The sequence below is a fragment of the Lepidochelys kempii genome, chromosome 3 (genome assembly GCF_965140285.1).
Source record: "Lepidochelys kempii isolate rLepKem1 chromosome 3, rLepKem1.hap1, whole genome shotgun sequence".
NCBI lineage: Eukaryota > Metazoa > Chordata > Testudines > Cheloniidae > Lepidochelys > Lepidochelys kempii.
Genome location: NC_136382.1, coordinates 26792896 through 26807083, shown reverse-complemented (window position 1 = coordinate 26807083; position 14188 = coordinate 26792896). Strand labels below are relative to the sequence as shown.

At 42.9% G+C, this 14188-nt stretch overlaps 1 protein-coding gene across 5 annotated transcripts; it reads left to right on the top strand.

Annotated features, from left to right (window-relative positions):
* The first annotated feature begins 2669 nt into the window (after positions 1 to 2669).
* MYCN (MYCN proto-oncogene, bHLH transcription factor) lies at positions 2670 to 9022 on the top strand. Of its 5 annotated transcripts, none has more exons than XM_073335973.1 (3): positions 2670 to 3006; positions 4499 to 5385; positions 7540 to 9022. In XM_073335973.1, the coding sequence occupies exons 2-3, from the start codon at positions 4599 to 4601 to the stop codon at positions 8130 to 8132; spliced, it is 1380 nt and encodes a 459-aa protein (XP_073192074.1). In that variant the 5' UTR covers positions 2670 to 3006; positions 4499 to 4598; the 3' UTR covers positions 8133 to 9022. The 5 variants fall into 5 exon arrangements, with proteins under 5 accessions (XP_073192074.1, XP_073192078.1, XP_073192075.1 ...); XM_073335977.2 differs by lacking the exon at positions 2670 to 3006 and adding an exon at positions 3235 to 3280; XM_073335974.2 differs by lacking the exon at positions 2670 to 3006 and adding an exon at positions 3430 to 3525.
* The last annotated feature ends 5166 nt before the right edge of the window (positions 9023 to 14188 follow it).

The following is a 14188-nucleotide window of genomic DNA, read 5'->3' as shown; positions in this document are numbered from 1 at the left end:
ACAAGCTTTAAGCCACTAAAAGCTATTGATATGCAAGGAGAAAAAAAAAATTAAATAAAAACCATCCACACCTTTTTGACCAGCCAAAATAAACAAATTAATGCAAATTAATCATACTTAGACCTTTTATGGGACTTCACACCTTCAGAGTACAGAACACACGTTAATTAATTAATTCCCTTCTCTTGAGTCCAAAATGTGTTTTTGGAGGGTAGGGCTGTTCAGCCCTGACCGCACAAAACCTAACTAGTTTATTGCTTAGTAGTTAGTTTGAACTAGTTTATTGCTTAGTAGTAGTTTGAACTGTTAGTGCAGTTCAAATCCTGACACAGGTCAGTGAAACCTCCAGCTCATTGTACTGTATCCCCTCTATCACTGATTCTAACAATCTTTTGTGACAGAAAATTATCACTAGTTGTGGTACAACTAAGATTCACCTCTGCTAACCTGACATCCCTCGAATCAAACTACTCCTGGGTCTTTTAAGACAATGGAACAATTTTCCACCTGGCCATCAAACGTGGCCTATTTCCCAGCACCACCTCTCTAATTAGGGTTGCCAACCCTCTCAGATTGGTCAGGAGTCTACCGGAATCAGTATTGATCTTCCGCTGACTATTGAAAGCAATCCGGGAGATTTTTATAGGTACAGTACAATTAATGACATTACACCATGTTGGGGAAAAAAATATCCCGGAATAGCTTCAATCAGAGTTGGCAACTCTATCTCTAATCCTTGGCTAACACACATACACAAGATTTTGTTACCAGTCTCATTTTGACTTGGCTGTTCCATGTCCTATGGGGCATCGAAAGAATCGCTAAATATCTTTGGGGTGTTCATAAAGTCATTGCAGAGCAATATGATGGTATTCGAGGTACATCATCACAATGTAACATCCCATGATGATGTGACATTGCATGACAACGCAGACATGACAGGAGGCATGCTCAATGTGTTCTGGAAAGCAAAGTCTAAAGCCAGAGTTCTCAACCTTTATCTTTCTGAGCCCCTCCTCCCGCAACAGCTATAAGAATTCCAGGGCCCACCTGTGTCACAACAACTGCTTTTCTGCATATAAAAGCCAGGGCCAGCATTAGGGAGTAGCAAGGAGGACAACTGGCCATGGCCCTGTGAAGCTAAGTTGCTCAGGCTTCGGCTTCAGCTCTGGGTGACAGGGCTCAGGGCGTCAGCCCCATACAGTGGGGCTTTGGCTTTCTGCCCTGGGCCCCAGCATGTCTAATGCTGGCCCTGCTTGGCGGACCCCCTGAAACCTGCTTGCAGTCCCCCACAGGGCGCCGTAGTCCACAGTTGAGAACCACTGGTCTAAAGTATGGTGCTTTTGCAATTCAAAGAGACTGTGGAGGGGATTTCCCTGTCCCTGGTTAAGCTTCATCCCTGTCTGGAAGTTGCTTAGCCATTCTTCTCAGGGATCATTTTTATTCCTCATTATAAATATACTTGCTTAACAGAAAGCGGTTGACAGGTTCATAGGTTTTAAGGCCAGAATGGACCATTATGATCATCTAGTCTGGCATCCTGCATAGCAAGGGCCGAAGAACCTCCCACAATAATAAGCGTTTTGCCTTTGGAAGACACCAGGTTGCACAAAAAAAGACTTGGTTTCAAAATAAAGGTTCCTGAGAGGAATGCCCAAATCCCACCTCCATGAGCTTGACGCGTATGTGTGAGCGAATGGGGTGGTGTGTCAAGGGGTTACGCATCAGCCAAAATAAATCAATACAAATTGAGCTGGGCCCTGGAGAGGTGCACTTGAAGCCCTGTTTTACCCTAGCTGCGCCTGCCAGATGATGAGGCCACGCCCCGCTGTTTTCAGGGCACTTTAATCACTGCCCCCACCCACCCACGCATACACCCCTCTCCTCCTGAGCACCCCTGCTCCCCTCTCACCCCTCCCCTTTCAGGGCATCCCCAGCTGGAAAAAGCAGCTCCCCACCCCTCCTGCACTGCTCCTCCAGCTCGCAGCCAGCCCTGCCCGGCGCGCGGCTGCTAGGAAATGCGCGGGGCGCCTCCGCCTTGCGCTTTGCTTCTGCTCCCTCGCGCCTCCGCAAGGTGTCGCCTTTTGCAGGGGGAAAGCCTGTGCAGCAACCGCTCCTTTAATTATTTATTTACAACGTGGGGGAGGGGCAGGACGAGGGCAGAGGGACTGCGGGGGGGAGGGGGCGCAGCCCCTGTATTTATTGACTTTGCAATCTGCCTCCTCTGGGCAGCGCCGCTGTGGTGCTCACCACCCCTGCCCCCACCCGGGCAGACGGGGTTGTTATTTGCACAACAACAGAATCAATCCGACACCTTGGATTGAACCCTCCATAATGACTTCCTTTTTGTCCTGGCGAAGCTCGCCGCCTAGATCTTCCCTTCTCTTATTAGCATCTGCTGCAAAATAAATCGCGCCGGCAAGCCTGAATAGATACAACTCTCTTAAAAAGGCGCGGGGGGGGGAAAGAGATACAAAGGAGAAGGACCCTAAAGGCACCCACCCTCCTCCTCTGCGCTCCATGCAAAGCACTGAATAGGCACATCATTGGTGCAATTACAACCCCCCCCCCCCCCATGCTCAGGGTGGCCGGGCGTGCAGCTCGGGTTTTGCATTCTCCTTTTTTATTCTTATTTATTTGCAAAGGGAATTGAACCTAATTCTCCTTGCAAAGCATAAAGAGCATAGGGGCTTTTGGCGCCAAATGCCAGGCACCTCCCCTGCTTTTATGGAAATTAGGGAGGTGGGGTTAAGCCTCTCTCTCCTCTCGCCTTTTCCTCCCCGGGTGTGTCAGGGTTTTTTTTTTAGTTAATAATATCCAAGAGCTTCAAAGCCAGCCAGTGACAGTCATCTGTCTGCAAGCAAAGGGTGAATGTGGAGGCTTAAGCCAGCCTTCGGGGACGAGCGGGCTGGCCCTCAATAAAGTGCAACATACAAGATCATCTGCCTCTTTTTTTTTTCCTGCCCCCCTCCCCCTTTTGCAACACCACCCATCACCAAGGAGGAGGTAAGAAGAGGCAGCTGCAGGGACCGCGGCTGTAATAAGAAGGGAGGGCAAAACCAAATAAATAAATAAAACCTCACGTTGTATTGGAGTTGCAAAACTAAGGACGATGGGGGGGGGAAGGAAATGCAGGGGCAGTTAAGTGATTTGCGTGGGGGGGGTTTCACTGACCAGAAGGAAATCCTCAGGGTTTCTGAAGCTGTTGCATAGACATCGCTGTGTTTTGTAGGAGAAGTTTCATTGCTTTGATTTATTTTAAACGGTTGCAATAGATTTTGTAAGTAGAAAAATGGTACAATAGTGGAAGCGGTCAGGGGGCGGGGCAGGGAGAGAGCAGCTGAGCGGGGCTCGTTTCATTGCATTTCATCATAAGGCTTTTTTTTTTTTTTCTTTTTTTATGGAGATTTTCCTTTTGGTCTCAGTCTGAATGTCAGCTGTTTGAAACTCAGCAAACCGATTTTCCTGCGGGTTGCGCTTGCTGAGGTGAAGGGGGACACTGAACGCCTGTTCCAGACTTAAAAGGTCATTTTAAATGTCTGATGCAACCGGGCTCCGGTGCTGGAAGGGGGTTGTGGTGGGCTGGTCAGGCGCACAATGAAGGAATCTTCCGGAGGGAGAGGGGATCGAAAGCTTGTTTGTAGCAGGTCTCGTTGAACGTAGTGGCAATGTGCAAAGTTCCCTTGTTGCATCTGCAGCCTTTCACGCCTTTGCTCAGTGGGCAGCTGAGCAAGAGAGAAACTTCCTGTACCTTGTTGCCATATCGAAGGGCTTTGTTGTTAGTGTCGGCTTTGTTGTTTTTTTTTTATTGAAATTATTCTATAAGGTTTGCTGCATTTTGCTACTTCCGATCCCCCCCTCCGCCCGCGTGTTGTGTGCGGGTTTCTCTGAGTAGCTTTGCCTGAATGAACTGGCAAGTTGTAAAGTTGCGCAGAGCCGCCTCTCCTCTGCCCCTTTTGCATCCTCCTCTGTCCCCTTTGCACCGTTCTGCGGATGACAAAAAGGGGGGAAACTTCCACTACTTTTGTTGGCATATTAAGAGGGGTTTCTGGAGCGATTGCTGTATCAAGCTTTGCATATGTATACAGTGTATTGGTTGGGTTACTCTGTGTTTGGTTCTTTGAAGCAGTTTGAAGAGCTTGCAATGTGTAAGGCTGCACAGACACCCCTTTGCAGATCTCCTGTCCCTTTCTGGAGTGTTTTGTTTTGTTACAGAGCATAGGCTTAAAACAGAAAAGTTTGCACGTGTGTGCACAGACTGTCCTGGTTGTGTGTGTGTGTGGTTTTTGTTGTTTGTTTGGGTTTTTTTTTTTTGTCTGGGTGGTTTAAGCAGCATTAAGTGAGTGCTCCCTGCATTCCTGCGGCATTTTAATGATTATGGGCTTTACTTTTTTTAAATTGGGAGGAATGAATTGTTATACAATAATCTATCTAAATGTATTTCCTCCTGTTTTAACTAGTTGCTTATTTTTGATTTTTTTTTTTTATTTTCTTTCAGGTGTTGAGAGAAGTCTCTCTCTCTCTCTCTCAGTGGAAACACACTCAGACCTCCCTCTAAATAACAGCCCAACCAAGGAATCAGCAGAAGGAACCCAGTAATGCCAGGGATGGTCAGTAAAAACCCAGACCTCGAGTTTGACTCTTTGCAGCCCTGCTTCTATCCAGATGAAGATGATTTCTATTTGTGCGGTCCGGACTCTGCTCCCCCTGGGGAGGACATCTGGAAAAAGTTTGAACTGCTGCCTACCCCTCCTCTGTCTCCCAGTCGGGCAGGACTTCAGGAGAACCCCCCAGGAGGGGCCCCACTGCTGTGGGGAGGGGTGGCTCTAGGGGGGTTCCGAACCCGTGATCCTCTGGACTGGGCATCTGAACTGCTGCTGCTGCCCCCTGAGGCCGACCTTTGGGGAAGCACGGATGGAGGAGACTTACTGGAGACAGGCTTTGGGGAGAGCAACAACCTCAACTCTATCATCATCCAGGATTGTATGTGGAGTGGCTTTTCTGCCCGCGAGAAGCTGGAGAGGGCAGTGAGTGAGAAACTGCAGAGCAAAGTGGGAGCAGGAGTGGCACCAGTGAGAGCTGGCGCATCCACAACCACCGCCAGCCCTGGGGGCACCAACAGCCAAGCAGAGCTCAATAACTCTGTGTCAGAGTGTGTGGATCCTGCCGTGGTGTTCCCCTTCCCCATTAACAAGAAGGAGCCAGTGGCAGCAGCCGCAGCAGCCGCAGCCCCAGCAACAGGGGGAACGGCTGGCATCCGGGTGAACGTTAGTGGGAGCAGTGGGATCGCACAGGGGGCAGCAGCTACCACCCAGCGCAGCAGCTGCCACACAAGTGCCACCAGAGCCAACAGCAGCTCAGGAGACGATACTCTCAGTGACTCGGGTAAATACGCCGCTCATCGCAGATTTGTTAGCCTGTGTGCATATCCCCAGAGGTGTTGTGTGGGCATGGTTGCCGTACCCTCAAATGCAGCTTTGGGGGCAGCATCACCTTTATGAGGCATCTCCCCCAACCAAAGGTGTAGACAGAGAAAGTGAATTCATTGGGACAGGCTTGCAAAATTCAGTTCACTTAGGGTGAATGTTACTGGTCAAGTAAATTAGCATTAGTTTTTTATTATCCTGGTAAGGTGGGTGAGTAACGTTGTGCCTGGCTGGTACATTATCATGAACATTTTGCAAGGCTGCGTTAGGCTATTGGCAGTGAGGAAAAAAGAAGGGGTGGTCTCTCTCTCTCTTTTCACATTTCCTTCCTGTAATCAAAATTAAGCTCCATCTTCCCTTCTCCTCCCCCTGCCCCCATGTGGTCAGGAGACCAAAGAAAATAAATCTGTGGTCCTAGGTCATGCCCCTTTTCTTTGTTTCTTGCATCTCAGTGAGTCACTAAAAAAAAAGATTGGGGGAAAGTTGGTTGCCATATGCCTGAGTGCTTGAGGAAGCCCCGTGCCTTGAAGGGCTTGGGCAGGGAGAGAGGAGGGGTAAGTAAAAGGGCAGCTGAAGCATTGGGGGGGTGAAGCTGGGGAAGAACAAATATTGCACAATCACTTCAATGTAAAACATGACAGTGGTGTGAGCCCTTAGGGTATGGGAACTCCTGCTGTTGAAGAGAAGGTAGGCTGGGAGAGAGTCCACCACCAGCAGATTTAGAAGAGGTCAGATCGATGTATGGTGCCACTAAAGTTAGTCTGGAAGAGGGGAAGCTTGAAAAATCTCAGACCACTCTCATTTGCTTTACTTCATTGATAAAAACATAACCAAGAACAAAACCCGTCACTATCCAAGTGGGTGCGTACGTTTTACTCCCTCCATTTCTAACAGGTATATGGATTTGCCAGTAGGTGGCAGCATGCTTGTCTTAGGACATTGGCTATTTGAAAGGATTCCTTGAAGGAGACCCTTTGGCAGGCAGCTGGTGATAAAGCAGTCAGTGGTATATAACTAAAGGGCATCCTATTCTGAGCATGTTTATACTTAACAGATGCTGGATGAACTTGGAGTGTTTTTTTTTTTTTTTTTTAATCTTCTCCCATGCCAAAGCGTACCGTGTGGTTAATCTCAAAATTCATTCATGGGGCCAAATAATATGCAGCTTATGCAGAATGTATTGTGTAAATAGTGCATTGACCATACAGTAAAAGTGTTTTTAGTGTAAAATCATCCTGCCTTGTACATGGTTTTGGAATGGCTAGGCAGTCTAATAATTTAGCAGGGAAATGTTTTATTTTTGGGTCTTTGGATTAAGACAGGCAGAGGAAAATCTTGATGCAAAAAATTCCTCTCATGTAAAAGAAGCCCAGTTCAATTGTAAACACAGTTTCTCTTATGTAAATGAGTAGATCCATATGACCATCATCATAAACTCGATGATAAGCCTGCTGTTTCAAAAGGCTCACTGTCCCTTTAATGTCTGTGCCTTGACAGCTTTCTGTGAGGAAGCACTTCCTCCCAACAGCTGTCTTCTTGGCAGTAAACCAAAACATTGGCTTAAAGGGACTCTCAGATTGGAACAGCTTCACATTCTGCATCAGAACAAATCCAGCGATTGTTTAGTTTTCTGGCTCCTTTTTGATCAAGCAAGGGAGGTGTTGTGGGTGTGTGTGCGCTTGCACACACTGTGTGTTCTGTACCCCAGTTTGTTGGCTAAAGTATAAATTAGGGCATTTTCTCAAATACTGTTTCCTCTAATGTGTTTATTTGGGTTGCACCTTTATGGATCCTCCTATTATACAACTTAAAAGTGCAGAAAACTATCTGTTCTTAGAGTTAGCAAATACCCACTTATTGTGTCTGGGTCTGAGTGTATGCATGGTGTGTCTATATTTATTTAGCTCCATCTATCTGCAGATAGTTAGTATATGCACCCTATTTTTATCCTAATATTTGTGCATATTTTGAACACTTAAAATACTTACAGGTTGCTATTTGTCCTGAGAATTCACACAGATATGTTACTAGTTTTTAAATTTCAAGGTCCTGTGTGAATATTTTTTGGAGAGAACAACTTACTTTCTTTATTTTACATTTTGTGTTTCTAAAGATGATGACGAGGAAGAGGATGAAGAGGAAGAAATTGATGTTGTGACAGTGGAGAAGAGGCGTTCCTCCTCCAACAAGGCTGTTACTACTCTTACTATTACTGTGCGCCCTAAAAATGCTACCTTGGCATCGGTGAGAATGCAGCAGAATGAACTGATTCTAAAGCGTTGCGCCCCGATTCACCAGCAGCATAATTACGCTGCCCCTTCTCCATACATGGAAAGCGAAGATGCCCCGCCGCAGAAAAAGCTAAAAAATGAGGTGCCCCGTCCAATAAAACCCATGATCCAACCAAAGTCTAAGAGTTCAAGTCCTCGAAACTCAGATTCAGAAGATAGTGAACGTCGACGCAATCACAATATTCTGGAACGTCAGCGGCGTAATGACCTGCGATCTAGTTTTCTCACATTAAGGGACCATGTACCTGAACTGGTTAAAAATGAGAAGGCTGCAAAAGTGGTCATCTTGAAAAAAGCCACTGATTATGTCCATTCCCTTCAGGCAGAGGAACACAAGTTATTGCTAGAAAAGGAAAAATTGCAAGCCAGACAACAGCAGTTGCTAAAGAAAATAGAACACACACGGACTTGCTAAACTTTTTTTTTGTCTGACCTGGACAGTCACTGCCACTTTGCACATTTTTGATTCTTTTAAAAAAAAAATTGTGTTTTTTGACGTTAAGAATGTTGGTTTTACTTTCAATCCAGTCCCTCAAGTAGTTAACAATCTATGTTATCCGGGTACAGAGCACATGGATGTTCTTGCAAGGAGTTTAACAGACTGCCAAACAATGATGGACTGCCCTTGTATTTTTTCTTAAGAGCTATAGATGTTCTTTAAAAGTTGTGAGCCTTTGGAGCTGCTGATGACACCTAGTTAAGTTTTAAAAACGTTCATTCCTAATTTTGAATGGTGCTTATGTTCTAACAGATGTTACTTTAGGGGTTACCATTTGTACCTCTGTGGGAATTTTCTGTAAATACCATCTACACACTTGCCTTTTGTACATGTCTTGGGTTATGAGAGGTGGCTCTTGCTACCAGTATTTGACTGGAAGTTCATACCTAAGTACTGTAATACCTCAATGTTTGAGGAGCATGTTTTTGTATACAAATATATTGTTAATCTCTGTTATGTACTGTACTAATTCTTACACTGCCTGTATACTTTAGTATGATGCTGATACATAACTAAATTTGATACTTATATTTTCGTATGAAAATGAGTTGTGAAAGTTTTGAGTAGATATTACTTTATCACTTTTTTGAACTAAGAAAACTTTTGTAAAGAAATTTACTATATATGCCTTTTCCTAGCCTGTTTCTTCCAGTTAATGTATTTGTTAATGTTTGGTGCATAGAACTGGGTAACTGCAAAGTTCTGTGTTTAATTTCTTCCAACGATGTACATTTAGTGCTGCGTCTTATAGCACTTTGAAATACCTCATGTTTATGAAAATAAATAGCAATTAAATGATGTGCTTTTCACTATTTATTTATAAACATAGTTATCCTCTGTTTAATGGTGCCCATGAGACATAAAGACATGATTCGAGCCCCCTGTACTTACTATCACTGGATAGCTTACACTTCAGGAGGGGTGAGAAGCCAGCAAATTACTGTTTCTGTTAACAAAGTAATTGTAATGGGAATGATTATAATGTACTTATGTCAATCCACATGTCAGATCTTTTCTTTGATATCATGAGTTCTCTATGGGCCTTAGCCAAAGCCCATTGAAGACTCCCCTTGACTTCAGTAGGCTTTGGATCAGTCACTGAACGTATAGCAAGCACTCTCACGGCTTGGATGCAATTCTGTTTTCCACCAGCTGGTGATCTGGGGTTCAGTGCTGGAGGCATATGGTGAGAGCAGTGGAATGAACTGCCATGGGGAGGAAAGAGAAGTGTCAGTGTAGTGAACCAGGATCTTAGGATCTGAGCCTTACTCTAATTCTGTTCCTTCTTTCTTATTGTATCAAAAGCCATACCCCAAAGGTTGGCCACCATTTGTTAGGAGAGGCAAAATTTGTGCTGGTCTGTGGTTTGTATTCTTTCTAAATGCCAAAGTATCTATTAACAATGCTCAGACGTAAGTTAAAATTCCCACTTCTGCTTAGGGAGCAGTCTTGCTGTGCTATTTAGCACTGAGCTGTGCTGTATCCCAGCACTGCCATAGCAGGCTTGTAATGCTGCACAAATGTCATTTCTGAAGCCGGGGGGTGGGGGCGGCAAAAAGTACAGAAGCCAAGCAGTATGTATGCTGCAGAATCAAGATTGGCAGGTTCTTTTTTCCTCAGGAGCAGGAAGATTTGTGGATGGGACAAGGGCAGGGCCAGTAGGTCTGTGAAAAGCACTTGATCACTGGACTGTAACTGTGCCTAAGGAGTGTGTAGTGGTCCTAAGAGCTATTTTATCAGTAGGCTTTGCAGAATTCAATATTTATTTTTAAAATTTTGACAAGTAATACTGATGTTTATTTGTAAGCACTTTTTTATTTTTACTGACTTACATTTTCATAGGTGCAGGAAATTATGAGGAGGGATCAGACAAGAAGGAGAGGGTCAGACAATAACTATTTAAAGACAGCCGATGTTGAGATTCAAAAAGTTAATGTTTTAAAACCATTAAAACACAAATTGTCAACATCACATGTTAAAATATACAAAGTAAATATCCTTAATTCAAACTCTAAGAAGCTATGAAGCAGCATTTTTCTCACTTTGCCTATCTAGACATTTGATGATTATAGATGGAAATATTTTTTGTCAGTGAAATCAACCTCTCCCCATATTTGCCAGTAAAATCTAATCCTTTGAAGCCTATGTTTCAGCCAGGCTGGGCAAGACCTTCACACACACCCCTTTTTCTGCAACTGCATGGAGATGAAGGACTTCCACACTCCAACCAACTCTTTATCAAAGGCAGTGGGAGTTTTGCTTAAGTAAGGACTTCAGGGGTTGGAACTACTTATGTATAATCCAGTAAATGTACAGGGGCCAGAGCCTCATCTGGTATAAACTCGTATAGCTCCATTGGCTTCAACCAAGTCTGCAACAACATACACCATGTTGCCTGTATGTGTATGTTAATTCTAAATTGTTAATTTAGATGTGATTCAAGAGTTTATTCCATAAATAAAATTCTCAGGGAAGTGAGGGGAGTTTTGTGGGCTAGGGAAGCTGGCTCAGGTCCTAATCAAAGGATCAAAAACTGGGGGAATAAATGTCACTTCATTAAATGTAATAGAGAGTTCCATTTTAAGTGTTATAATTTCTTTCAAGAAGCCAGTTCTGAACTGCAGTTTCTATTTTAGTGCTTCATTAGTTCTTGAAAATAACATTCAAGATTGGTTGGTCAGAAATAAGTAAAGAGGTAAACAATAAATTATTTTCCCATGTGCACTACTTCAGTTAGTTCTGATTTAGGGCCTGATCCAAAGCCCATGGAACTACAAGGGGCTCTTTCCTCTAAGTAAGTTTACTGAATCACAACCATTCCAGCAACACAAAATGACATTACTTAAAAAAAGAAAAAAAAAAAAAAGACTAAAACGTATTTTGCATAGACAACTACAGTCTTGTCTATGCTGGAGCACTTAACTGTACGAGTTACAACTAGTTTGAAAACGGTTCTCAAGCCAGTTCTATTAGCAACTGCTGTTAGAATGTTGTTCTGAAGCACTGTTTGTGAACAGTCGTAAGTAGCATGGGTTTCATTCCCATAGGGGAAGGGAGTTTTTTCATACATCCGTCCTATTGCCTTCCCCATTTTCACTAGCACAGCTTCTTAACATTAACGAGTAATCACGCTGAATATGGATGTAAAAACTATGCTACAACTGTCATTGTTTGCATATGCTTTCGTACATGCGTACAAACCATAATATGGGCAGACATGAATCACTGATGGAGGTGGCAGTGCCCATTTATTGGATATGCAATATACAGAAATATTTCCATAATTTATCAGAAACAATTACCATCCATTCTGTTTATATGTCATGCTCATTGCTGTGGCATCTGAGTGATTAGGGATCAAGATGAATATAAAACTAAGATCTAAAGTGTTTGTTTAAAGATTCAGCACAAAAAAACATTTTTAAGTGTCCTTTTTGGAAGAATGGGGGCCTGATCCTACTTCCATTTAATTAAACATCTGGCCCAGCATAGTTAATCAATAGTCCTCTACAGAGCACTACCACTACCCTTCTTTGGGGTTTTCTTTGTCTTTTAAATAACTTTTAGGGGTTCATAAACTAGCTTTCAAAATTGTGATAGGTGGCAATTTGGCAAAGATAGGTTTTGTGTTTGTTTTTACATTTGAAAATCTAAGTTTTAAGGACTTTTAAGTCAAAATGAAATGGAAGTTGGTTTATTTTGGATGCTTTCTTGCATACAAACTTTGTTATTTAAATGAAAACGTGAAAAGACATGCTACGGCCCTATGCTGTTGTGGTTTTATTTTGTTTGGTTTCTTGAGGAGCACTTGGGGTAAAAGGGAAAGACAGATTTAGAAAATAAGTGTTTTATTTAACAATAGTTTCATGAAGATCCTTATGCAGATGTAGACAACAGACAAACTACTCTTTCATGCCAATCTACAGAGTTTAGAGTCCCTAAGTACTCATTCAAATACGATATAAAGACACTCCATCCCATCCTGTTAATGATATGCATGTTATATTTTCATGACACAATATCTCTGGAGGAGCAGTTAGAAATGATGAGGTCTGTTGAACTGCTTGACAAATTCCAGTGGAAGGGCCAAATTCTGCCCTCGGGTCAACCACAGGACTGCATTTAATGCAGAACTTGGCCCTAACTATTATGGAGGTTAAGGTAACTTTCTCTATAAATGCTTATAGATAGGTTTTTTTCACCTTCTTTTGAAGCCAATCTGGCCAATCAGAGAAAGGGTGCTGAACTACATGGACCACTGGTCTGATCTACTATGCCAATCCCTATGTTCTTGTTTCTTGAACACAGATGTACCATTGCTGCTGACTGAACAAAATGGATTTCTCCCTAGTATGTAATACCTGAGTTAAAATGTCCCCCAAAGGACACTCCCCAGCCCCCGATTTTCTGCTTATTTTGTTAAAAATACCATTAAAACACATGGACCTTCAAACACCCAAAATGAAATGGTTCCCCCATAAAGCAGTAAAAGCAAAAATTCACCTTTGGGAGAGCTTAAAGAGGTGAAATGCGTTAATTGTATCATTATCACTATGTCACCTGTTGCTAATAATGCATGTGAAAGTAAATTTGCTGGACCCCAAGCTGCTATTATAGCAACTTATCACCAAGTCATGGCAGAAATTGCTTGAGTTTTCATTACATGTATAATTCACACAGGGCACTGTTTGCATTATATGTGCTGATGACCCCAAACACAATGAAATTACTTATAAATGATATCAGCTTTAAATCTGAATTGCCAGGTTTGTTACAGGTTTAAATCAGAAGATTAAGGTTGTTTAAACATTATGTTTTTGTGTGAATTTGCTTCTCTTTGATTTTACATTGTTTATTGTGGTCTTTACAAATGGGAAATTCAGGACTTTTTAATGAAAATAATACTTTGCATTTCTTTAATCTGAGGATCAGAAAACAGTTTATGTATTTGTAGCCTCACAGCATTCTTGTGAATTAAGTCTTGGCTGCAAGGAGAACTGGGGCTGCTCAGTACTTCTGAAAATTAGACTTTAAGAATCCCACAGGAAGTCTATGGCAAAGGAGGAATAGAAGGTAAAATCTTGGCATAGTGAAATTAGTGGGACTTTGCCCAGAATACAGATCTCGTGATTCCCAGTGCTATGCCTTAACCACAGAACCATGCGTGCCCCACTTTTTCCATTTCAGACCCATGACTTGTGTGTGAGGTCAGCAACATTTGGCCTATCAAAAATAAAATGAACTTCTCATCCAAAGAGTGTTTGTATACGTTGTAAAGATAATTTTAATATGCTGATTATCTACCACAGCTAGTTTAGAAATAAGTCCATATCCAAATATAGTAAGCAGCATGACCGGCTATCATTGGTCCGTTGAAGAAACCATATGGCTGTAGTTTCTTGTACATGTGATTGCAGTGTGACTATCCTAAATAACAAAAATGTAAACCATACACACATAATAAACAAAATGTGATTATTGTTTGAACCCCAGATGGGTGTATGTTTATTATCCACCAGAATTACCACTGAATTACAGAGGTCACCTATCTGAAATATCAAGTTAAATTGTTTGTACAGCTACCATCTTGGGAGACCGTGTCTCTGCTGTGATGCCTACAAATCTCGACTATCTACCATTGGTTAGGCAAGTGGTGAACAGGCTTTTATTTTTAAGGTAAAATTGGATTGATATCCCCCTTTCCCTGATTTGTCCATTTGTTGCTTTCTATATGACATTTAGATTGTAAGCTCTCGGGCGGGGGCGGGGCAGGGACTGTCATCTTTGTTACGTGTCTGTACGGAGGCTAGATTAGGTAATGCTACTGTAATCATAGGGCTGCAAGGGACCTTGAGAGATCATCAAGTTCATCCTCTTTTGCTGTGGCAGGACCACGTATATCCTTGACAGGAGTTTGTCCAACCTGTTCTTAAAAACCTCCAAGGGCAGGATTCCACAACCTTCTTTGGTAA

What these genes read in the sequence shown, in the direction of transcription:
- MYCN (XM_073335973.1), top strand. Translation starts at nt 4,599, where the DNA reads ATGCCAGGGATGGTCAGTAAAAACCCAGACCTCGAGTTTGACTCTTTG. An exon ending in CGATACTCTCAGTGACTCGG is followed by an intron (nt 5,386 to 7,539) that starts GTAAATACGCCG and finishes GTGTTTCTAAAG; the next exon opens with ATGATGACGAGGAAGAGGAT.